Source organism: Lactuca saligna, chromosome 8 (genome assembly GCF_052625555.1).
Source record: "Lactuca saligna cultivar CGN05327 chromosome 8, ASM5262555v1, whole genome shotgun sequence".
Lineage (NCBI taxonomy): Eukaryota > Viridiplantae > Streptophyta > Magnoliopsida > Asterales > Asteraceae > Lactuca > Lactuca saligna.
Window position 1 is genome coordinate 147759817 of NC_136424.1, and position 23164 is coordinate 147782980.

At 36.0% G+C, this 23164-nt stretch overlaps 2 protein-coding genes across 3 annotated transcripts; one reads left to right on the plus strand and one right to left on the minus strand.

The window, feature by feature from the left end:
* Positions 1–13509: 13509 nt before the first annotated feature.
* Positions 13510–16821, plus strand: LOC145011744 (2,3-bisphosphoglycerate-independent phosphoglycerate mutase-like). The gene is made up of 9 exons (XM_078970476.1): positions 13510–13737; positions 14201–14328; positions 14425–14575; positions 14683–14886; positions 15000–15424; positions 15513–15705; positions 15825–15920; positions 16028–16183; positions 16338–16821. Exons 1-9 carry the CDS (start codon positions 13576–13578, stop codon positions 16494–16496), a joined length of 1674 nt encoding a protein of 557 aa, XP_078826602.1. The 5' UTR covers positions 13510–13575; the 3' UTR covers positions 16497–16821.
* A 1720-nt stretch (positions 16822–18541) lies between these two features.
* LOC145011334 (uncharacterized) lies at positions 18542–22046 on the minus strand. Of its 2 annotated transcripts, none has more exons than XM_078970035.1 (8): positions 21601–22046; positions 20349–20496; positions 20093–20243; positions 19862–19987; positions 19688–19768; positions 19402–19567; positions 19048–19318; positions 18542–18947 (listed from the first exon to the last, which is right to left on the minus strand). In XM_078970035.1, the coding sequence occupies exons 1-8, from the start codon at positions 21859–21861 to the stop codon at positions 18709–18711; spliced, it is 1443 nt and encodes a 480-aa protein (XP_078826161.1). In that variant the 5' UTR covers positions 21862–22046; the 3' UTR covers positions 18542–18708. The 2 variants fall into 2 exon arrangements, with proteins under 2 accessions (XP_078826161.1, XP_078826160.1); XM_078970034.1 differs by having other exon boundaries at positions 19402–19594; positions 21601–22045.
* Positions 22047–23164: the final 1118 nt, after the last annotated feature.

Here is a 23164-nt window from a genome sequence, read left to right on the forward strand (position 1 = left end):
TATGATCTTTACTCCCAATACTTGTTAAAGGTTAAAGCTTTATCAATTCTTATCCCTTATTTCACCCAAAACTCAGATTTAGGGTTTCCTCAATTTTTAGGGTTTTGAATTTAGTATGAATTAGGAGATTTTAGGCAAAATTTCTTTTGGATTTGTGTTTTATGGACTTAGTACAGCAAACCCCAATGAAGAATTAGATGTTTTGACTGACCTATAATGGTTCGATGATAATCTGGTCCCAAAGTTCTTCCTACTCGCCGAGTAGCTCTTGAACTTGGCGAGTAGGTGTTTTGATAGATCTGTATTATTGAAATTTAATTATTGGGTGTTGTTTGTTTGTGCTTTCTTAATGTTATTTTGCAGGAACCATATCCAGGAGAGGCCAAACTTCACGTGGGGGAAGCCAAGGAGACATCTCGTGGCTTTCTTTTCGCCAAATAACCTCTAAATCTTCACAAGCATGCGCTAAAAACAGGCTGGAAGCATTAAAGCAGAAGGAGATCCACCTCCCTAATGCCATAAATTGGGACTGGTTGGGAAAAGTCGGGTTGGAGGAGGAATTAACGCCATACTTGATAAAGGCTTGTGATGTGGGAGATTCCACCATCATTTGTGATGGCTGGCTACAATTGTTTAAAATTCAAGAACCGGTTTACGCAGAATTGTGTTGGGAATTCTTTGCTACCATTTCATTCCGGGGTAATATTATTTCATTTTCACTCGGTGGGGAGCTGCGACAATGCAGCATGGCTGAGCTTTCATGGAGGATTGGCATTTATGACCCAAGTGCCATGCTAAATGAAGACGTTGAAAGCTTTTTGGAGCAGTGCCACAAAGACCTCCCCGAAGAGGTTTTTGCTTCCACTTGGTGGAACACTATTGCCAACCGGGTGTACATTCGATCTTCCGCGCAGGAGGGCCACATCCGTTCACCAGTTCACCGTCTTATTCACCGCCTTATTGCCAGCACAATCAACATGCGGAAAGAAGATGATAAAGTCCTGACACTTGATATCTTCTATCTTTGGAGCATCATTACTCCTGGTGTTTTTTGCAACCTTCCTTACTGCCTACCTAAATATCTTGTGGACGGGGCAGTCAAAGACAAAGTGACCTCCAAAATCAATGGAGGGATGTTCGTTACTAGACTCGCAAAATCATACGGGATCTTGGATTTGCAAGAAGCAAGGGCATTAACCGTCATTTTCCCCCCTCCTTTCAACACTACTTTATATCGGAGGGCACGAATTGTGGAAAAATTTGGAGATTCTTATGCTATTCCGCATGAGGATGAGGCGGTTATTCTCGAGGAGTCGGGGCGGTGGGTGAGGCAAAGGAGCGAAAGGGTCCGAGAAGATCCACCGGTTATTCTGGTGGAGGATGAGAATGACGGGTGGAATCAAGTTGAGTACCGTCGATACTTGGATAATATTGGGAGAGGCATAAATTACAACAATCAATCGTTTGAATATCTCTTCCAACAAATGAATATCGCCCCGAGACCCAAACCCGTTTATCCTTATATTATGAATTGGGAGGAGAGGATGCACAGGAACCATGAAGAGGGAGGAAGTGGTGCTGGGGGAGCTAATATAGACGAGGAAGATTGAGATTTGGTTGTTTTGTGATTTTTATTTGTTTTTATTGTGTTTGGTTTTGAAACATTGTTAAACTTGGATGATCATATTTTTTTGTTTTGGTTGCTTTCACTCGTGGTTGCACTTTTTTTCAGGTTTGAAGGTTAGGATGCATTTAGAAGTCTTAAGGATCAAGATTCAAGTGAGGAATGTTTTGAAAGAGAGTGCGATGTTTTTCTATTAAGGTCGAGTCCCTTAGAGTTGGGAGTGATTGAGTGTGTTATTATTGAAGAATTTAGAAGAAGAGTCACTGGATTACCCCTATGTAGCACCTAAGTCGAGAAGTGAACAAACAGGAAATTTTTCTCAACTCAGCGCCTACAGGGCGAGTACATGGGTAATTACACGACATTAATGTGAGTTGGCAATATACTCGCTGAGTACACGATATACTTGCCGAGTTCAACTACATTTATGGAACCCCATAGTTGTTTTGGGCATATTAATGGCAGTGTTGTCCATCTTTTTCGTAAAGCTTCACTTCTGAAGGTTTCTAGGAGCTTTGTCCTATATAATTGAGTCGTTTGCAAGTCTACCACACGCGATATGACACCCATGACATGGATGAGCTGTTCCTATGTCTAAAGTCATTCAAGGATGGAGCTGAATTGAAGAAAACCACCTTCGCAACTGCTATCCCATGGGAGTTTGTTCCAATTCTCTCTATATTTCACGTTTTTTATTTTCATGCATAGCATGCAATGGGGACATTGCATGAATTAAGTGTGGGGTGGGGAGTTGGTTACATCTTAGTAAATTTAGAATCCTAATATCCTAATTTAGGTCTATTTTAAGAAATTTTGCTTGCCAAAAGTACTTAGGATTTACTTTAGAAAAATTTAGTAAAGAGTAATTAGGATTCCATGTTAGAATTGTGTGAATGATTGCATGAAAACCCAAATGTTTAGTTGAGCCTATATACATTCTAGTGCATCTATGGCTTCCTTATTCCAGTGAAATCATGGGATAAAAACACGACCTCACTTAGTTTGAAGGATGCAATATGTTTAGCATCGTGTACCAGAAATGTATCCAGGAAAATTATTATTGTTCACCAATAGAGGTTGAAGTTGAGTGCCCCTACTTAAGCATGTAGGGTTTTGAGTGAAAGAAAAAGTGAGTTACATGTTAAAAAAAGAGAGAATTACAATAAAAAGTTTGAAGAATATTTGGAGCATCAAAGTTAAAGTATGAAATTAAAAGATCAAAAATTCTGAAGAAATTCAAAAAGTTGAAGATACCAAAAATCAAACAAGAAGGTGGTGAATTCAAAGAAATCAAAGATCAAATATCAAAGAAGTGAAGAATTCCAAAAGAGCTCCATTGTGGTATCAAAAGTTGTAATTTTTTCCAGATTATGTATGCTTGGGTTGCTCAACCAAAAATACCTTGAGGTTAAGAGGTTTTCTGGGGATGGATTCGGAGGGATGCATAAAATGAGCATTGTTCGAAAAAAGTGGGCGAATGTTTATGAGTATTGTGAGTATTTGGAGTATGGGGGTTATTAGGAAATTTTTAAACACAAATGCATGCGTTGCGGTCTTGGCATAATGGTTGGGTTCGATTGGAGTTGTCCTATGTGATTCTAATGTGCTAAAATTCAGTTTTACTTGGGGGAAAGCAAAAGTCAAGTGTGGGGTATTTTGATATTTTCATAATTAGCCATATGTTTAGCATATATTTTTATTCATTTTTAGCTAATTATATGCATAATATGGACAAAAGGTACTTAATGATGCTTAAATTGTGTTTTCAGTCCAAGAGACAGCTTTGGAGCAAAAAGGAGTAAGGAGGAGCAATTAGAGACTAAAGAATGAAGAAAAAGGAAGAATCACACATCTACTCGGCGAGTCCACGCACCAACTCGGCGATTTCGTAAGAATGTTCCCGAAGAAAAGTCAATAATCCTTGTCGTACACGGATTCCATGCACCTACTCGACGAGTCCACGACCTACTCGCCGAGTAGCCCCTGTTTTGTGATAACTATAAATATGGAATCTTAATCCGAATTAAAGACTTTTCTGGCTTCCTTGGAGATAGAGCTACAATTGGAGAAACCCTTGAAGACCTGAAGAACCCTAAACTTTGATCTTTTGAAGTTTGGAAGCGAATTAGGTTATATTTTCCACTTAATCTTAGGATTGCATTATGTTTAGTTTAATCAAATTCGTTTTTGAGCCTGGTTTCCTTGTAATCATGAGCTAAAAATCGGATGGTTTCTGTTTAAGAAGAACCAAATTACTCCTATGGTTTAATTAATACTTTTGTTGATTGTTTATTGGTGATTTCATTAAATTAAGTTTGTTAAAGAACCTTATGCATTGGTTACAACTATTTTCTGTTAATTGGAAGACAATTAAGCTGCATGAACATCTCTTAGTTGTTAACCTCATATGTTTATGTGAGTACTTTATCATATGACTAGGAATAATGAACATGAAACTAGAATTAATAAGAGAATGGGTAAATTAATGTCTGAGCTTGTTTGAGAAACCAACAAACAAGAGGTTAATTGAATCACCCACTTGATTAACCAATTACAAATCTTATTTAATCCAAATAATTGAACTAGGGAATTAATTAGTTTAAACAATTGGCCACTGCTTGAATTAATTAATTATCTAAGGGTTAGTATTAGTGAATATGAACCTAACCACTATAGTTGGTAACCAATAACAATTAATATATCACATTACTATAAAAATAACCATAGGAGTGAATTGGTTGGACCTAAACAGAAACTCTTTATCAAAATTTGGTGAATTTTTACTTGTTAGCTTTTAGTTAAATCCTGTGTTAGGTGTTTTGTTTAAGTTTCTAGTCTTGTAAAACTAGAGAAAAACCTTTAATTTTATTACTTGCTTAGTTAAAATTAGTTATTAGTTTAATTCCCGTTCCCTGAGTTCGACACTCTACTTATCCATCTATACCACTAAAAGACAGGTTCACTGCCTTTGTGTGCTAAATTTATAACTTAAAAGTAGGATTAAAACCAGTGCATTTTATACACATCAAATGTACTAAGCTTTGAACCCTTAAACAGACTCTAAAAAAGGCTAAATGATTAGACGGCGGATGCAGACCGCTCAGAGTCGGCAAAAGAGTTACGTTGATAAACGCCGATCAGATTTGGAGTTTCAGGTTGGTGACAAGGTGCTTCTGAAGGTCTCGCCCTAGAAGGGCGTGATCCGTTTCGGGAGGAGGGGAAAATTGGGTCCCCGTTATATTGGGCCATTCAGGATCATTGTCAGGGTTGGCAAGGTGGCTTATAGGCTAGACCTACCGAAGGAGCTCAGCCGAATTCATAGCACGTTCCATGTTTCGTAATTGCGAAAGTGCGTTATGGACCAAGATGCGATAATATCACTGGATGATATTCAGGTCGATGAGCGCCTAAATTACGTGGAGAGGCATGTGGCCATCTTGGAGATGAAGAAGAAGATTTTGTAGAACAAAGAAATACCTTTGGTGAAGGTGCAGTGAGAACATCGAAGGGGATCCGAGTGAACATGGGAGCTGAAGGTGGAGATGCGCGAGCATTACTCGACATTATTTTCTCCAACAGACTTCGAGGGTGAAGTCTAGTTTAAGTGGTGGAGAATTGTAACGTCCCGATTCTCAGGTATGGGTTTAAATGAAAGTTATTTGGTCTTGAGACCTACTCGACGAGTTTGTTGCCCTACTCATCGAGTAGCAGCGAGGTGGGATCACGTATTTAGTGGCCTACTCGCCGAGTCCATAAAGGGACTCGACAAGTAGGAGCTGGCAGATGAAACCCTAAATCCCGAGGTTTTGCACCCTATTTAAATAAGCATAAGCCCCCTTTAGCCTCTTTGCAGACCATTGAGAAACCCTAACTCGTGTGGTGTTCATCCTTGTGTGTCTTGAGCTTTAGAGAGGAGTTTTTGGGAAGGAAGAGCTTGGAGGAAAAGAGATCAAGAGCAAGGAAGGTGTGGGAATCAGAAATCTACCTCAGTTGGCATCATTTGAAGGTATCAAATCATCACCTTTACTTCATTTTCCTCCTAGACCTCATTTGGTTTAGATTTAGGGCTTTTATGGCATATTTGAGATGATAATGCGGGGTGTGATCTAGATCTGAAGTTGTAACTTCAGATCTGGACCCGTCTTGGGTTCTAGAGTCAAAAAGCTATGAACTTGGCCATGTATGAAACCTTCCTTGAGTATGAAACCCCATTGTAAGCTTGGATTTGTCATTTAGAGCCTTTGTAGCCATGCATACACGTAAAGTTTGAAACTTTACGTAAAATGCATGCCTTAGAAGCTTGGATATGTAATTTGGAGCCACCGCATGGCTTAAAAAGAGTCTGTATGGCTTATCGACTAAAGGAACTCGGCGAGTCGCAAGGATGACTCGACGATTCATATGAAGATAGGCCTGGACTCGACGAGTTGGATGAACAACTCGACGAGTCCGATGAAGATTTCCATAGAACTCGACGAGTGGCATGAACCACTCGACGAGTCGGATGAGTTTTCCCCAATTTATATATGTGTGTGTAACCGTTGAGTTGCAAGAAGGAAAACTCGACGAGTGGCCTTAGAGTTTGATCGTAAACCAAAGGAACTCGACGAGTCACTCAGTGACTCGGTGAGTGGACAATTACATCAAGGAACTCGGCGAGTAGTCTAGGGTACTCGGTGAGTTAAGGTCAACATGGACTGTTGACCTTGACTGATGACTTTGATTTTTGACCAGGGTTTGATTAGTTGATTGTTGGCGTACCTTGAAAGGTTTGGAATTTATGGGTATAATTATATTATGGTAATAGGTGGTGGAGCTTTTGACAATGATCCGAGAGTTGGAGTTCATCTACCGAGTCGACACCTGCAAGGTGAGTTATCATCACTATATCAGTAGGGTCTACGGCACCAAGGCTGACCCTTAAGTTGTTATTGTTATAATGTGCTACATGTGGTTATGATCTGTTAGATCTGAATCAGGATAGACACTATATTATGCTCTTATGATCCGTAGGGATTGGTAAGTTAGTGACTTGATAGGTCGGTACTCTAGTTACGAGGGATTTCTATGATCGATGATCAATGAGATATATATGTTTGATGTTTGTATATGCTAGTATATGATACTTATGTGCACTTGGTTAATTGCTTGTTGGTTGGGTTGAGGCGGTCCTGCTTTGTGCTGAAGGCCAACATACCCTAAGAGCGGTCCGGGGAGACTGTAGGCCCACATGGCGGTCCATTCATGCCGAAGGATCGAGACAGATTTAGTTAGACTGTAGGCACTATCGGGCGGTCCAGTTAGGCCGATGGCCCAGTATGCATGTTGACTATTGTCTGTTGTTGATATGGTATTATCAGTGGGGTATTAGTATTTTGGGGGTAGCTCACCAAGCCCTTGGGCTTACAGTTTCAGTTTATTGTTTCAGGTACTTCAGGAGATCATGGCATGGCGAAGGCGTGACCGTACCACTCCTCATCCTTTTGATCTAGTTATTGGGGCACTCTGATGAATAATGATTTGAAAACATTTTGTAAACAAATACGAATTGGTTTTATTTATGATTGAAAAAGTTTAAATTTGATATAAATTTTTTTGGATATTACAATAAGTGTTGATGTGCTCTAGGCTATGAACCAAGGTAGAAAAATCTCCAATGGGAATAATCATCCTCAACTATCAAAAGTAATCTAAAAAAACATGGCATTTTAGTGAAAACCCATAAAAAATACCCACTTCAGAATCAAGCACTCTGAATCACTTTTATGTTCCTCAGACAACTAAGAACTCCCCTCAATATCACATTAGTCGTCAAAATCAATCATGAAAAACATCTAGTAATGCCATAATCACCCAAAAGGATCATGTGAAGAATCAAAAACTTGATTCTCAACCAAACTTATTCAAGGAGAACTAAACTTGGGTCAATCAAAGCACGTAGTCATCACATGATATAAATTCTGACATATGCTCACCGAGACACCAAAAATACACAACTTCAATAAATATATTTAAAGCTTCACAAAAAAATCAAGATTTGAGAAATAACAATCTTCGGGCTAATGGTATAAAAGCCCTTAAATTTTTAAGAAATTGTGGGTTTACCCTTTGATGTCTTTTGGGTTCACTAAAGCCAGATATTTGATTTAATTTTTGCATTTATGCCCCTTTAGAGGGTTTCCCAGTCAACTGTCGGTAACACACAGAACTCATTTAACTCATTGAAATTGAAACCACTTAATCAAACATCCAATTTTCTTCTTGATTCAAATCTACAAGTCGAGAAATTTTTCTTCTTGATTCATACCTGCAAATATAGAGTTAAAAGGTAAATCACCATCTTCATTCTCCATAACTAAAGATGCACACAACAACCCATCACCACTTGTTCATCATCTTCTACATCCCTATTCATAAATTTTTACAAAAACAACACACACATGAAATCCACCACTACTACCATTACTGAAAACCACTATCACGACCATATCTACATTGACATGGCCCACCACCACCTCTCATTCATGCCCATAACTCATACTTTCCTCCTCATTCACCCCGTTTACCATGGTCATCTTGGAGATACAAAGGAACATAAAAGTACATGCATAACACACAAATCAATAGCAAAGCATATGGTGTGTGTGTGTGTGTTGTATGCGAATTTTAATCACAAATCAGATATTGGTGCAGCCAAAATTTGGTGTGTTATCCTTGGAATCAACGATAAGTGTCGCCTTGACTCCAAGATATGAACTAGGTGATGAGAAGACGATGAACCCTTTTGCTCTGATTCATATTTTATTGTTCCAGTCACTTGAGGTTCCTTAGGATTTATTCATATCAATGATGGAATCTGATAACTTTGAGCATGGTGGCGGCAGGGAAGATCCTTATATCAATCTGGAGAATTGGAAGGGAAAGATGGTGGATGAGATCCATCTGCCGACTAATCTTCAAAATTGTGGCTGATTTCAATGGAGTCTGGTAAACAGAAGAAAGGGAGGCAAGGTTTGTGCTTATAATGAAGATGCGAGGACGTGAGGTGGTGGAGTTATGCCTATGGACCGACTCTGATTGTGGATGATGTCGATGGCGACTCTAAGGAGGCAGTTTTAAAGGATCTCCATCACTCTTTTCCTAGGTTTCATGGTGGCTGGAGGAAATATGGGGGAGGGGGGGTTAGGGTTTGATTCAGAAGGAAGATGAATGGAGACCTACATGGGTTGTTTCATTGCACCAGAACAGAAGAAGAAGAAGAAGGGTGAACAAAAGAAGCATATGTATGGTTTGAAGATGACGATGGGTGGGGTAAGTATAACCGGGTAACCGGTTGCTTACTTGTTAAATGGCGATTTTGACACAAATGGTCTAAATATTCGGTTTTAATGAACCCAAAAGACATCAAAGGGTAAAACCCACAATTTTTTAAATACTTAAGGGCTTTTATGACATTAGCCCAACAATCTTCTTTTGAGTGAACATACCAAAATCTTCCCCTTTTTGTAATCGAAATATGATTATAAAATCTTGAAATGGTCATGAGAATATGCTGGAATCATATATGTCAAAGGAAACTCCCCTTGATATGAGAATAAACGTGAAGCACTAAATCTGAAAAATGTGACATTTAACGATTTTTTAGTTATCGCAAAACCTTTGACTTGCATTTGAATCAAGAAATATTTTGTTCACCTGAAATATTCTTGCAAAAATATTAGATCTGTTCTTCTAAAACATCAACTCGACCAACTCAGAAAACTCAAAAAAATCAGAAAAACTTGGTCAAACTCAGGAATTTTGATATTTTTTGTAATAAAAAACTGTAATTGTTATTGGTATTCATCTATTTTCTTATAATTTTTAATTAACTTATGATATCTTATATATATATATATATATGTATATGTATATATATATATATATATATATATATATATATATATATATAGTTTTTCCAAAATTTATTTCTTTAAAATTCACTCAATTTGAATACTCCCCGTCTAGACCAAGTACTCGTTATTCGCTACATGAACGATCTGGGAGGCCTAGTGACTTCTGTAACTCTGCTTTCAAGAAAACCCTACAAATGTTATGACAATCACTCTATATAGGAGTGTGCACAAGACTCTCTCTCTCTCTCTCTCTCTCTCTCTCTTTGTCACTCTCTCTTTCTCTTTCTCTCTCATGTGAACCGACAAGCTTAGCATGGCGAGCCCGTTGAAGCCATGTAACACGCACAAAATTCTTGAAAGATTTAAACTTTTAAAATAAACCCAAAATCATCATTGTTTACAAATTGTCTTCAAAAAAAGTTTCACATCAGAGAAATCCCAAAAACGTAAAACAAAACATGAGGAGGTGCACGATAACGACTTCGCCTTCCCTCAATCCTCTGAAGTATCTGAAACATAATCTAAAACTGTAAGCCCAAAGCTTAGTGGGTTCCCCAAAATACCAATACATAACAAATAACACAAATATCATAATAGCATGCAATGGGTCCACAACTTTACAAACCAGATTACCCCTGAGCCCACAACATATGTATAGCTTGCCCTACGGGCCACAACTTATGTCTGGATTACACTCCGACCTGATCAGTTAACAGAATTAATACCGCTAAGCCCTCAGTACGAGTAAGGCATGCCATTCCCAGCCCTCAACTCGTATCTGGAATGCTCATGAGTCCTCAGTATGACTCTGGCATGCCCTCCCTGTCCCTCAGCTGATATATGGCATACTCCACGGTTTGTTGGCTACAGCACAAAGCAGTACTACCTCAACCCATCCACATAATATGTCGATATGTAACATATAATATCATAAACAGATAAACATGCAATTAATAGGTAGTCCTACAAATCTACCGAACTAGCATATCAAGACTAGCATACATAACTATATCATACTCAACATATCAACAGTATCAGGTTAGCAAACCAAGGGGCTGGCCTTGGTGCCTTCAACCCGAAAGTATAGTGAGGAAGACTTACCTCACAATGTCGAATCGAACTGAAACCTATGACTGCCGACTCACCAAAAATCCTAAACTATCACAATAACAAACACCCAATAAACAATTGGAATACCACTCTTGACTAAGGGCCCCAGGCATAAGGTAATTGTCTATTACCTTTTCTCTAATTGGGCTAAGGTCCAAGTCCAAAATTTTACATCAAAAAGGCCCAACTATTTCAAGGCCTATTATTGGTCCAATTTTCCAAATTAGGCCAAGCCTCTTAATGGGCCTCACCCAAAGATTCTACCATCTTATTAGCCCAAAACACATTTGTCCAGATGGTCCATTAGGGCCCAAGCATCAAATCCCACCAAACGACCCAATACCCGAAGCCCAAAGTAACTAAACCCATCAGGCTGAGTACGGGGGGCATACTCAGCTATACGCTCAATACCCACCTTGATCATAAAATGAGACGTTAACCATCAACCCCCGACGTACGCCTTGGTACGCTCAACGTATGTTGTGGCCATGCAAATGTCCATTAAGTTCTTCATACCTCACGTCCAGACGTCCCAAGTCAGATTTACACCTAAAAAGGTGTCCTAAACCATAAATTTTCCAACTTTATGGTTATGCATGTCCAATAAGTCCCTAAACTCAAAACCCTTTCTTGTCTTAACCAGTTAAGACCTTTATAACATGCATGAAACCACTAAATGGGCCAAGATAGCATTTTTATGACCTAAAATACCCTAAATCTCCAAGAAGGACAGACCCTTTGGTCTTAGAGTAGCTCAACTCATCAAGACCAAGAAAAGGGGACTTAAGCACACATAAAACTTTTCATGCAAGATCTAAGGGAAAATACAAGTAAAGGTAAAAGCTTTTTACCTTCTGCAGCTTCCCAAGGAGATGAAGGTCTTAGATCCAAAGCTTGAATCCATACCAAGGCTCTTCAAGGAATCTCTTCTTCTTCTTCTTCTTCTTCTTCTTCTTCTTCTTAACACAAAGAATACTTACACATACTCAAACTCACACACATAAGGCTAGGGTCTTGGTAAATGTCTCAAAGATATGGAGGTTGAAAATGTTGGGAGAAATTAGCTATAAGGACACTTATATACCACCCAAAACCTAAATATTAGGGTTTTCATCCAGACATGAGTACGCCCAGTGTACGCACTGCATAGTAGGGCGCGCCCTAGTATTCTCATCATACCCTTATGTACGCTTAGCGTACTCCTCCTGACCAAAACTACCAAAATTGCTATTAGAGCATCCTATGGCTACAACCTTTTATTCCCAAGGACTATAATGACAAAAATAATAATCCAGGAGAGATTTGGAAATACCTGAAAACCCAGGATGTTACACGCGGGCCAAGGGGGAGTGTATAGCGTCGATGGCGAGGGTTGTAGCGATGCTTAGCGCCTCCAATTCCCTTTAGTTTAATGAACCTAAAATACACAGTAAGGTAGATCCATACATTTATATCAAACTTAAAGGCTTTTATATCATTTCCCCCATAACTTTAATTTATAACATAAATTCTTAAAATTAATAAGTTCGTAAACGTTTGTGAAACCAGAAAAATAAGGTAAGTTCATGCATATGTCATTTTATGATATAAGTGGAAAATGTGGTTTTCTAGAAGTATAGAAACCATGTGCTATTTGGGAATAATGGCAAAGGGAGGGAGTTTTATTTACATGGTGATAGATTGTTTTTTGTGGGTTTTTTTAGTAGGAATCGAAAAGTTCTTATGTCTTGGTCTGAGTGGTTAAAGAACCATTTATTTCGGGTTTTGGTATACACCACGATTTTTTTGGATTGGTGGTATTTTCATCTAAGTTTCATTGTGAAACAGGTTCCTGATAAACTTAAAAAAACTAATATGTGGTTTTAATTTGTTTTTTCTATTTCCTTAATATATTTTTTCTTTTATTTAAATATTAATGTTAAAACAAATAAAGAAAACCCCTCTTTTTCTCTCCTTAAGCCATCCCAAAAATGTTCATTGTCTTCTTTCTTTTATTGAAATGCAAAAAATATAATCCACCATTGAAATGCTGAAAGTAACAAACCATTTTACTACAAACTCATATTCAAGAGTCACTCCAGATATAAACGAGATTAACCAAAAGTCAAAGCCAAAGTTAATTTGCAGTGTAGATGTACCCTTTTCTATACCAAAGACATCAACCTGCAACGTGAAGGTTGTTAGTCATAAAAGCCGTGTAAAAGCTCAATTTCAAGAAGAAAAAGAAGAAGCATACGAAGGGGAAACACAAAAAGGATTATGATAACTCCAATCACCACTGCAAACGTTATGTTTCCATTGGTAAAACACCAATTCAAGAACCAAATGAATACATACAAAGACACAGAGACCATTTTTATAGTTTTGTCTAATTTTTGTATAATTGTTTTTTTTTTTTTTTCTTTAGCTCATTGATAGAAGGTTTTAAATATATTTTAGCGGTTCAGAAAAAAGAAAAATGATGTAAGTGGAAAATGTGATTTTTATTTATTATGTTTTTAAAAATCTGTTGGTCATTTCAGCAAATACTACATACTTTCGGGGGTATTTATGGTATTTACCATGAAGGCTGAAGCGGCTTCTTTTCCTATTTTCCATTTTCCCTCAAGATGCGGGCGGAGACAGTTTCTTCATCTTGATATTTCTTTTATAACCCACTCTTACTTCCGTTTTCATTTTTATTCCTAAACTTTTCAAGATTATTAAACCGACCCCTCTACACTCTACATGTAAACTTTATTTGGTTCGGATACACATAACAAGAGAAATAAATAAACAGAAGGGTCACTTCTAACTATCATCCATAATTTAGGGGCTTTCTGATACTTTAGAGATCACCCTCGAAGGTTCTGGAGAAACTATATATAGACCAGTTTGATCATTTGATGGGGGAGTGCCTGAATTCAAGCTCTCATAGAAACCAGAGGCAGAGATCGTGAGAAGGAGATGGGAAGCAAAGAGGTTTCATGGAAGTTAGCGGATCACCCAAAGCTGCCGAAGGGAAAGTTGGTGGCGGTGGTGGTTTTGGATGGTTGGGGTGATGCTTCTCCCGGAAAATACAACTGCATCCATGTCGCCGAAACACCTACCATGGATTCTCTGAAAAGCGTACCTTTTTTCCTTCGATAATTCTCATGCATTCTAACATCTATATCTATGATCTATCTATATCGATTTTTATATTTTCGTTAGTTGATTCCGGAAAACCTTTTGTTAGCTGCGTGTTAGAATTATTGTCGATCAATCCAATTTAAAATTGATTGATTTTTAGATTTTGTATCGGAATCGCAACATGATCAAAACAATGGTTAAGAAATCAAGTCGAATTAACGAGTATAACCTCGAAAGTGTAACAAAATTATCATCAATTTAATTAGGAATTCGTGCTGCTGTTTTATCAGTTTTTTGTAAATTTCAAATCGAAGTATCAGTCGTAATTTTTCTTCGATTGATCTGTAACCTATTGGGATTCAAAAGGTTAAACTTTATTTAACCTACAATCAATTAAATTTCATAAATAATTACTATATCGAAGACATTTATTAAACTCTAAAGTGTGTTTTCTTTATAGACTGCCCCTGATAAATGGAGACTGGTGAGGGCTCATGGTACTGCTGTTGGGCTTCCCACAGAGGATGACATGGGAAACAGTGAAGTAGGACACAATGCTCTTGGCGCTGGGAGAATCTATGCTCAAGGGTGATGATTTCTTCATCTTCATTAATACTCGTATTTTTTAATCACATAATTGTAAACATAACATAACAAATAACATCTCATATATCTGTTTTGCAGGGCAAAACTTGTTGATCTTGCCCTTGCATCTGGAAAAATATACGATGATGAAGGTTTCAAATACATTAAGGAATCTTTTGCAAACAACACCTTACACCTCATTGGATTAATGAGTGATGGAGGTGTCCACTCTCGCCTTGATCAATTACAGGTATACATAGGGTTGAAAAACAATGTAACATGATTCCATGATTTACCTTCATCTCACATAAGATTGATCTTTTTTCAAAGATTATCATGTATGTTATTGGATTGCAGTTGTTGCTAAAAGGTGCTGGTGAGCGTGGGGCCAAGAAGATAAGAGTCCATATACTTACAGATGGTAGGGATGTTTTGGATGGAACAAGTGTCACCCATGCTGAAACCCTAGAAAAGGATCTCTCCGAGTTGCGTGCTAAAGGCATTGATGCACAAATTGCTTCTGGTGGTGGACGCATGTATGTCACTATGGATCGTTATGAGGTAACATCGATTCATTGAATTGAAATCTTTCTACTGTGTTTGACATGTATTGGACTGAGACTGATACTGATACTGATATCAAAATCATTATATTTCTTGCATTCTTTTTGAAGAATGATTGGCAAGTTGTGAAACGTGGTTGGGATGCTCAAGTTCTTGGTGAGGCTCCAAACAAGTTCAAGAATGCAGTTGAGGCGATAAAGAAACTAAGGGAAGCTCCAAATGCTAATGACCAATATTTACCACCATTTGTGATTGTTGATGAGGGTGGGAAGGCGGTGGGTCCCATTGTGGATGGTGATGCGGTTGTGACAGTTAACTTTCGAGCTGATCGTATGACAATGCTTGCTCAAGCTCTTGAATATGAAAAGTTTGATAAGTTTGATAGAGTCCGCTTCCCCAAAATTAGGTATGCAGGTATGCTTCAGTATGATGGAGAGTTGAAACTTCCAAGTCATTATCTTGTATCACCTCCATTGATTGAGAGGACTTCCGGTGAATATTTGGTCAACAATGGTATCCGCACTTTCGCCTGCAGGTGATTCTGATTCCTTTTCTTTATTTAAAAAAAAAAGGAAATACGCGTAATAGAATTGAGAAGTGTCGTATTTTTTGTTTGACAATAGCGAAACGGTGAAGTTTGGTCATGTTACTTTCTTCTGGAATGGAAATCGTTCGGGATGTTTCAATTCTGAGAAGGAAGAATATGTAGAAATTCCAAGTGATTCTGGAATTACATTTAATGAGAAACCAAAGATGAAGGCTTTTGAGATTGGTGAGAAAGCGCGTGATGCTATCCTTAGTGGAAAGTTTGACCAGGTAAATAAATCGTTTTCTCCATTTATGCGGGCCCCACATGACAAGACAGAACAGAACAGAACAGGTTGTACTGGAACTGATGTTAATGGGAAAAAAATTTAAAATGTGGTTAAATTTAGGTACGGGTGAATATACCAAATGGTGATATGGTTGGGCACACGGGTGATGTGGACGCCACAATTGTCGCTTGCAAGGCTGCTGATGAGTCTGTTAAGGTATGTTAAGTGTCACGTAAAAATTTAAATACATTTGTAATTCTCGTTTATATATTTTAAATTATGATATACAGAAATAAATAAATATAGGTTTTATATTTTGACAGACGATACTTGATGCGGTGGAGAAAGTGGGTGGCATATATGTCGTGACTGCAGATCATGGAAACGCAGAGGATATGGTGAAACGGGACAAGAAAGGGGAGCCTATAGTTGGCAAGGATGGAAAAGTCCAAATCCTAACCTCACACACTCTTCAGCCAGTAAGCAATAAATATATGACTGTACTTTTTTACCTTTATGTCCCATCTTTACTTTTATGGGTTGGATAAGAAAAAGTAGAGTTTTGTGCTATTCACATCGGTTATAATTACAGTTCAAACACAGTACAAGACTGTTATGTTATGTTGTGTGCAGGTGCCGGTTGCGATAGGAGGACCGGGGTTAGCGAGTGGTGTGAAGTTCCGTAAGGATGTTCCAAATGGTGGGCTAGCGAATGTGGCGGCAACGGTTATGAATTTGCATGGGTTTGTGGCTCCTGATGACTATGAGACCACACTTATTGAAGTTGCTTAATTTGTTAATTAATCAACACTTGAGATTATCATGAGTTTTGGCTTCATTTTTGCCAGTTTAGTGTGAGTTGAGGTCGACTCGTGATGCTCAAATAATGTCTTGTCTTTTTTAGAATTGAATGATTTGGGTTTAAGTAAAAAAGCTACCGACTAAATTTGATTACAAGAGTTGGATCGTGTTAGATAAAATTATATTCATGGAATGGTTACCAAGAAAATAGTGAAGTAATCCCCAGATTCTAAGAAATTTTCAATCATGTTGATGTAATTCTCGGTAAAATATAAGATCATCGACGTAAAGATATACATAAACAAAGTTACTTTTACTTTCTTTGAAGTGGAGTATACTTATATGGACATCTTTTGAAATCATCCTTCATAAAGCAAGCATCTATTGCTCTTTGTCCGACTAATCGAGCATTGTGTTTCTTGACATCTTTCTTTTCATTTTTGTTTTATGAACTCATTTTACCTCATTCGGTTGGTGTCCATTTGGAATCTCTACAAGTTTCTACATTTAATTTTTCATGAGATCCACTGTCTTTCTGTTTATTCTGTAAATATTTTGTAAACCCCGCATTTTCTTGAGTGTAGACTCTAGAGCATTAGGAGATGACAGTGTCTTTGAAGATGACAAATAAGGAGAATTAGGATGGGTAAATCTTCAGGACGTACATTTAATTTAGAGTAAATTACAAAAATAGTCTTTGGGTTAATGTCATGTTAGTCCAACGAGTTTTAAAAGCTCACTCACTTTTTTTTGGTATAAAAGAAGAATAAAGTCTGAATCTTAATGTTTAAGACATCTTTATTTAACTAACAAGGTACCGGGTTAACCACTACTTTGTGTGCCATGTAAGAAATGACTGTGCTAGTCATTAATTGAAAATGACACATTTACTCCATCAAAATCGATAGCTTTAAAATTAGAGTGTCCTACTTCCTTTTTCATTCTCGTAGTGAATCTAAAAAAACCCTTGCTCCCACCAAAGATCCTCTCGATGGTAATATACATCGCAATCAAAGTTCATTTTCAAGGTGTGTTCATCAACAAACATTTTTGCTACTATGATGGTATTAAATATGTGTTCAAGAATATTGATTTTTCTAATTTGTTGGTTTTCTTGAATGATTCATAATTGAGAAGTGTGAGAAACTTTATTATTGTATGCTGGATTTAGAAATTCCATGTGGTGTATATAAAAAACGAAAAATAAAGTTAAAAAATCACGTGGTGTAATTTTTTGCAAACTACATGACTAAATCTGGATTTTAAACCCAATTTTAGGATTAATTTTGCAATAATAATAATAATAATAATAATAATAATAATAATAACAAGAGAGTTAATCAAGAAACTCGTTAAGTGGACTAAAGTGATAACTATACAAGAAAGTTGTGGTCATAACACTACAAAAAGAAAATGTTGGGGCTTTTTTCATTTATGCGTGTAAAACTTAGGATTTTTATGAAATAAGTTTATTCATCAAATTCAACGATAAGGTTAATTTTATAAAAAATAAAATGACAATTAATAGCAATCTTCTAGACAAACATGGCTTAGCCACAAGCTACGATTATAACATCCAAAAAATCTTCATGGTGGTAATCTAAGGCGTGGCGCGTGCCAAATTGTATCAAGGTTCATCATGTCTTATTTTTGGTGGAAGTTTTTTTAATGCATGGTTTATTTTCCAAACTAGACATGAAACTATTGTTTTGTTGTTATACATTTTATCACTAGTTGATATAAAATTTCGTGAAAGCTTGATATAATATATATAGATCTATAACTAAGTGATTTTTTTATATGTACTCTACTTGTCACTATAACTAAATAATAATAGGTAACACATATTTGTAAAAATAAAAGTACAAAGTATATACAAAATTCGTCTCAAGTCACGTCCTAAAAATGATATGGCATCATCATTGCTTGTACTTAATATGTTCTTTTGGTTGTTGATCTGTTAACCGTAATTAGTAGACCAATAAACAATTTTTTTTTTTCATTACACCACTTTGGTGGATTTCAACACATTAAACTGATAATGAATTTCACATATATCTCTATTATCTCAAAATCAAACACACAAATGAACCTATATTATACATATATTTATATACTTAGAACATTCATAACTACCAACATATGTAATTACTCTCCACAACACAACACAACTCAACACGGCCTATTATTATTATTATTTATATTAGTTAGACCAAACATGAACCAAACCATTACTATTTCCAGTATAGATTTCATTGCGATCTTCATCAAAGTAAAGGGCAGTTATGTCCTCAAGTGCCTCTTCCACCATATTCACTTCAATTTGCCTTGACCTTGAACTTGCGCTTCCCTCTTCTTCTTCCTTTGATGAAATTGCATTGCTTGAGTTTATTTTTGCTATGCATTTTCCAGTCCATATGTTGCTTATATTAATCGAACCAGCTGCAATGCCAACCAATCCCATTAAGAACCATTACTACATTACGACATGCAATAAATAGTAGCAATTGGGAAATGAAAAAGGGCATAAAAGTAAATTCACCTCTTCGATCCGTGAATTGCTGGTTATCAGCCGCCTTGCAGAAAGAAACAATGAGATCTTGATCACTAGTTATATAGATGTTGTTAGTGTTGCAGTCTGGATGTGATAAGACATGGTCTTCAAATGATGTAACAAGTTCCCCTCTAAAGTTCCACACAGAAACCGTTTGATTTCTAAAGGTTAGAAACAGCTGATTCTCATATAGAAATATAAATGCAGATGGAGTCATAAACTCTGTGCTTCCAACCTCTTTCACCTCAGCATTCCTCACCTACAATTCCAACATAAAATCATGTTTTAGATACATTTGGAACAAATGGAAGGAACATTAACATTTAGTAACATTTAACATACATCAAGAATTTGAAGATTCTCATTGTCTTGTTTAACAAGAAGCTTTTCATTGAATTGTTCGATAAAATCCACTTTCTTGTTTCGATGAAGTAAATGATTGAAGTCTTTTAAAACCGTTCCATCTTCTATGGATAAGATCTTCAAAGGAACATGGCTTTGACCCCGACTGAAAATTAGTAACATGATTCCAGGGCTGTTTCATTAAATGAATCAAAGGGTTTATTTATTATTTAATATTTATACAAACCGTAACTAGTAAAAAGAAAATAAAAGTAAAAAAGTTTACCTGATTTTGATTTCTTCCACATGTTTATCGGCTATCGAGTATAAGAGTGTGTAGTTCTTCAAGTCAAACACCTTGTATATGCTAAAGTCAAAAGTACAATATGTTATCATGTATGGGACAAAAATTTGTTGTAAAAGACGTGAATGCCCTCGTCTTTAAGGTAAGGAAAGATACCTATCTTGTGCAGAGTAGGTAAGAACCTTTTCATTTACATCATCAAACTCCACAAATCCAGGCCACTTTAAAGATTCGGTTTCGAAAAGGGGAAACCCTTCATCAGGTTTCCCTCTTTGTATGTATCTAGAAAAAAAAAAAAAAAAGGAACACAAAAATAAACAAAACTGTCATGTTTTGTCATGTCATGTGTATATGTAAAAGAAATGAGTAGAAAGAACTAAGAAGTACTCTATTCTTATTGATCTGCATTTTAGTGAACTGAAGTTATTGGAAGCATATACAGACACTGTAATCAATGAATCATTATTTTTGTTATAAAACAAGCTCCGGATGACTTCATCTGGATAGATATTCAAGAAACATATCCTCTTGTTTGTATCTGTATTTGGATTAAAAACCAAGAAAATGTCATTCTTGCATACCCTTAAGTAGAAATATAACAACAAACTGTAGAAATTTTGAAAATGTTTGTGTTTTGAATTACCTCTACTAAAAGCTGCACAAACACCAGAACTTGCAAGAGCAAAGACAATATCATGCACCACAACTATTTCAATGACTTTTGCTCTTTTCATCAACAATGGTAATACTAATGAACATTGGCCCACGGGATCATGGATATCGTATCTCTCCTGATATGGTGTTAAAAAAAGTAAAGTAATTTATGTAATGTTTATTAACATATAGGGGAAAGTTAACAGAAAAGATGTAAATGTGTTGCATGTGATAATTATGATTTGTGTGGACATGAAAATCTCTTCATTTTTCTCTCATAAGCACATGTATGCATGTGTTAATTATGTTCAACATTTTTGTTCTTTAACTTTGATATAATGTGTGCGCAATTATAAACTTCTCAATAATTTGTAGCAAATAAATAGTAATGAAAAAGAAATGGGACAACAAATATATGTGTTGGGTTGAAATGCAAAAAAGGAGCTCTAGATATCATGCTTTTATGTCATTGCTATATGACTGTTCAAATTTAAAGAAGATAAAAAGTTATTTTAACTTGAGTATATCTGAGAATTTTAATGTACAGTATTAGGAACTTAACTTCTTTAAACATTCATAGATTATTGATTAACAAATGAGAAGGGAAGAGGGTTGAATAAACAAGGAATAAAGCCCTAATTCTAGATCTCTATTCGAATGCTCCCCTCAGATTGGAAGATATATATCAAGATCCCCAATTTGGCAAAAGAAACAAAATAGAAGCATCATATAAAGAAAATGTTCATCTATGATGCTTAGGTTTGAACCATTCATTCATCTCGAATGTAATCAGAAAAATCCCCTTTACAAATAAATAGACTAGAGAAGCAGCACAGCATTAAGTATGGGAAAACAAATGTTAAATCGCCTGAAAAGGCAAATAATCAAAGTTTATAAATTATAATGCATTGATATCTAAATTAGGATTACGTTAGCATAATCAAGTGTTATTTTCCATAGCAAACAATCATCATACATCGCATCAACCCACAAGTTATATTGTCCAGATGATCATAGCCATTAGGGATTTCCGCATCCAACATGAAAGAAGAAAAGAGATTGACTACTTTTTGGTTATTTTATTATTTGAACGAGTGACAAGGGAGCCCTAAAATTAGTGTCTGATCTCAAATTATATAGCTAACTCTTTAATTTTTGATAAATTTAGCTGCATAGTAGTGGAAACTAGCTGAATTGAAGAGAACTGAAGAAGAATAGAGGGTAGGATGAGAAGGGACTACCGTCAAGCGGAAGTTGCGAAAACGGTGGAGAGATTTGGTGATTGCAGAGGCACGATTGGGTTTGGAAGAAATCTCGCGTCTTTGAAGCTTTTTGACGGTGTTGTTGACCGACAGCGGGTTGCTCCAGCCACGCTTCTTTGTAGCAACAACTCTCCTCCGACCACCGCATAGCGGTGGAGGTCTACTCCCACCTCTACCCGTGCTGCTAGCCATCGTAATTCTCCTATTTCTACTACCACCGCTACCACCAAACCCCTCCATATCCCTTCATTCAAATTTCACTAATTTAAAATTCAAGTCTTCAATTGCAATTCTAGCAGCAACAGTAGCAGCAGCTGCTGATTGCGACCTAATTGATGATAACGATGGGGTGATCCTTTCGATCCTTTGGAATAACTCCACTGAACTGGAGTTCAATTGGGAAGTTCTCTCTAAATTCGTGAAGGACCTAGGTGCTTAATGGCTGCATCTAATGCAATCATTACATAAAAGGTCCATACACTATTCATATACTTTCATGCTTAGTCCTTTTTCGCTTAATACTTTCTATAAATGCCCCTGTTTAGTAAATAAATAAATAAAACAAAAACAAAAAAAAAAAAAAGTCTATTTTTTTAGCATTTATCTAAGCATTTTTATTTTTATTTTCATTGAAAAGGATTTTCGCTCCTAAAATAATTATAGTAACCTTATAATTGTGGAGTAGAGGTAAACAATTTATTTATTTATTTACTAGTTTATAAACCTAGTTTATAAGCCGTGAGAATTACGGTTATAAAATTGATTAAACTTTAATATCAAAAAATCAAAATTATTAATTAATTATTTTACATAAATTATTACTTAAAATATATTTTTCAGTTATATAAAATTATAAACGTTGATTTAAATAAATATATGAAGTTATATCATCTTATAATATGTATTAATTTTATATTATTTTTCAATCTAACGTTATTAATTTAATATAATTAAAGTGAAAAAAATTTAAATTTGAAATTAAAAATAAAGATTCAATTATTAATTTAATGTAATTAGAGTGAAAATTTTTAAAATTTAAAATTTGAAATGGATAATAAAATATTAATTTATTGTAATTACAGTGAAAAATTTAAAATTTAAAATTTCAAATGAATAATTAATAGATTGACAGGTGACATAATAATTTATATATAAAATATTCTAAGATAGAAGTGATTATTGCTTATATGGTCTCATTATTGATCATGTTGGATTTTCCAAGCATTTTTTCACTGCTCTATAATTATAAGTATTATTACCATTATGTTTATGCCACCAACATCTTCACATAATAATAAGATATTATTAATGGCATAAAGACGGTTTTTGGTGATCACATACATTATAGTTTGGGATGACAATGTATCATATGCCTATACAGTTTAGGATGACTATGGGATATATTTGAGACACTTACTAGTGATTCTGGTATAATACTCATCCACCAAATTATAAAACCACATCTTAAACTCGTCCTGATCCCATCAATACCTAGTTAGTAAATACATATCGGGGTTGTAGGTATATCTATGGATGTCGAGTA

Bases quoted from the DNA above. Each gene is read 5' to 3' on its own strand.
- LOC145011744 (XM_078970476.1), top strand. From the start codon at position 13,576: ATGGGAAGCAAAGAGGTTTCATGGAAGTTAGCGGATCACCCAAAGCTG. The intron at 14,329-14,424 runs GTGATGATTTCT...TCTGTTTTGCAG, and splicing joins GGGAGAATCTATGCTCAAGG to GGCAAAACTTGTTGATCTTG. The intron at 15,706-15,824 runs GTAAATAAATCG...GGTTAAATTTAG, and splicing joins TTAGTGGAAAGTTTGACCAG to GTACGGGTGAATATACCAAA.
- LOC145011334 (XM_078970034.1), bottom strand. From the start codon at position 21,861: ATGGAGGGGTTTGGTGGTAGCGGTGGTAGTAGAAATAGGAGAATTACG. The intron at 19,595-19,687 runs GTAAACTTTTTT...TTAATGAAACAG, and splicing joins GTGGAAGAAATCAAAATCAG to CCCTGGAATCATGTTACTAA. The intron at 19,319-19,401 runs GTATGTTAAATG...TTGGAATTGTAG, and splicing joins AGAATCTTCAAATTCTTGAT to GTGAGGAATGCTGAGGTGAA.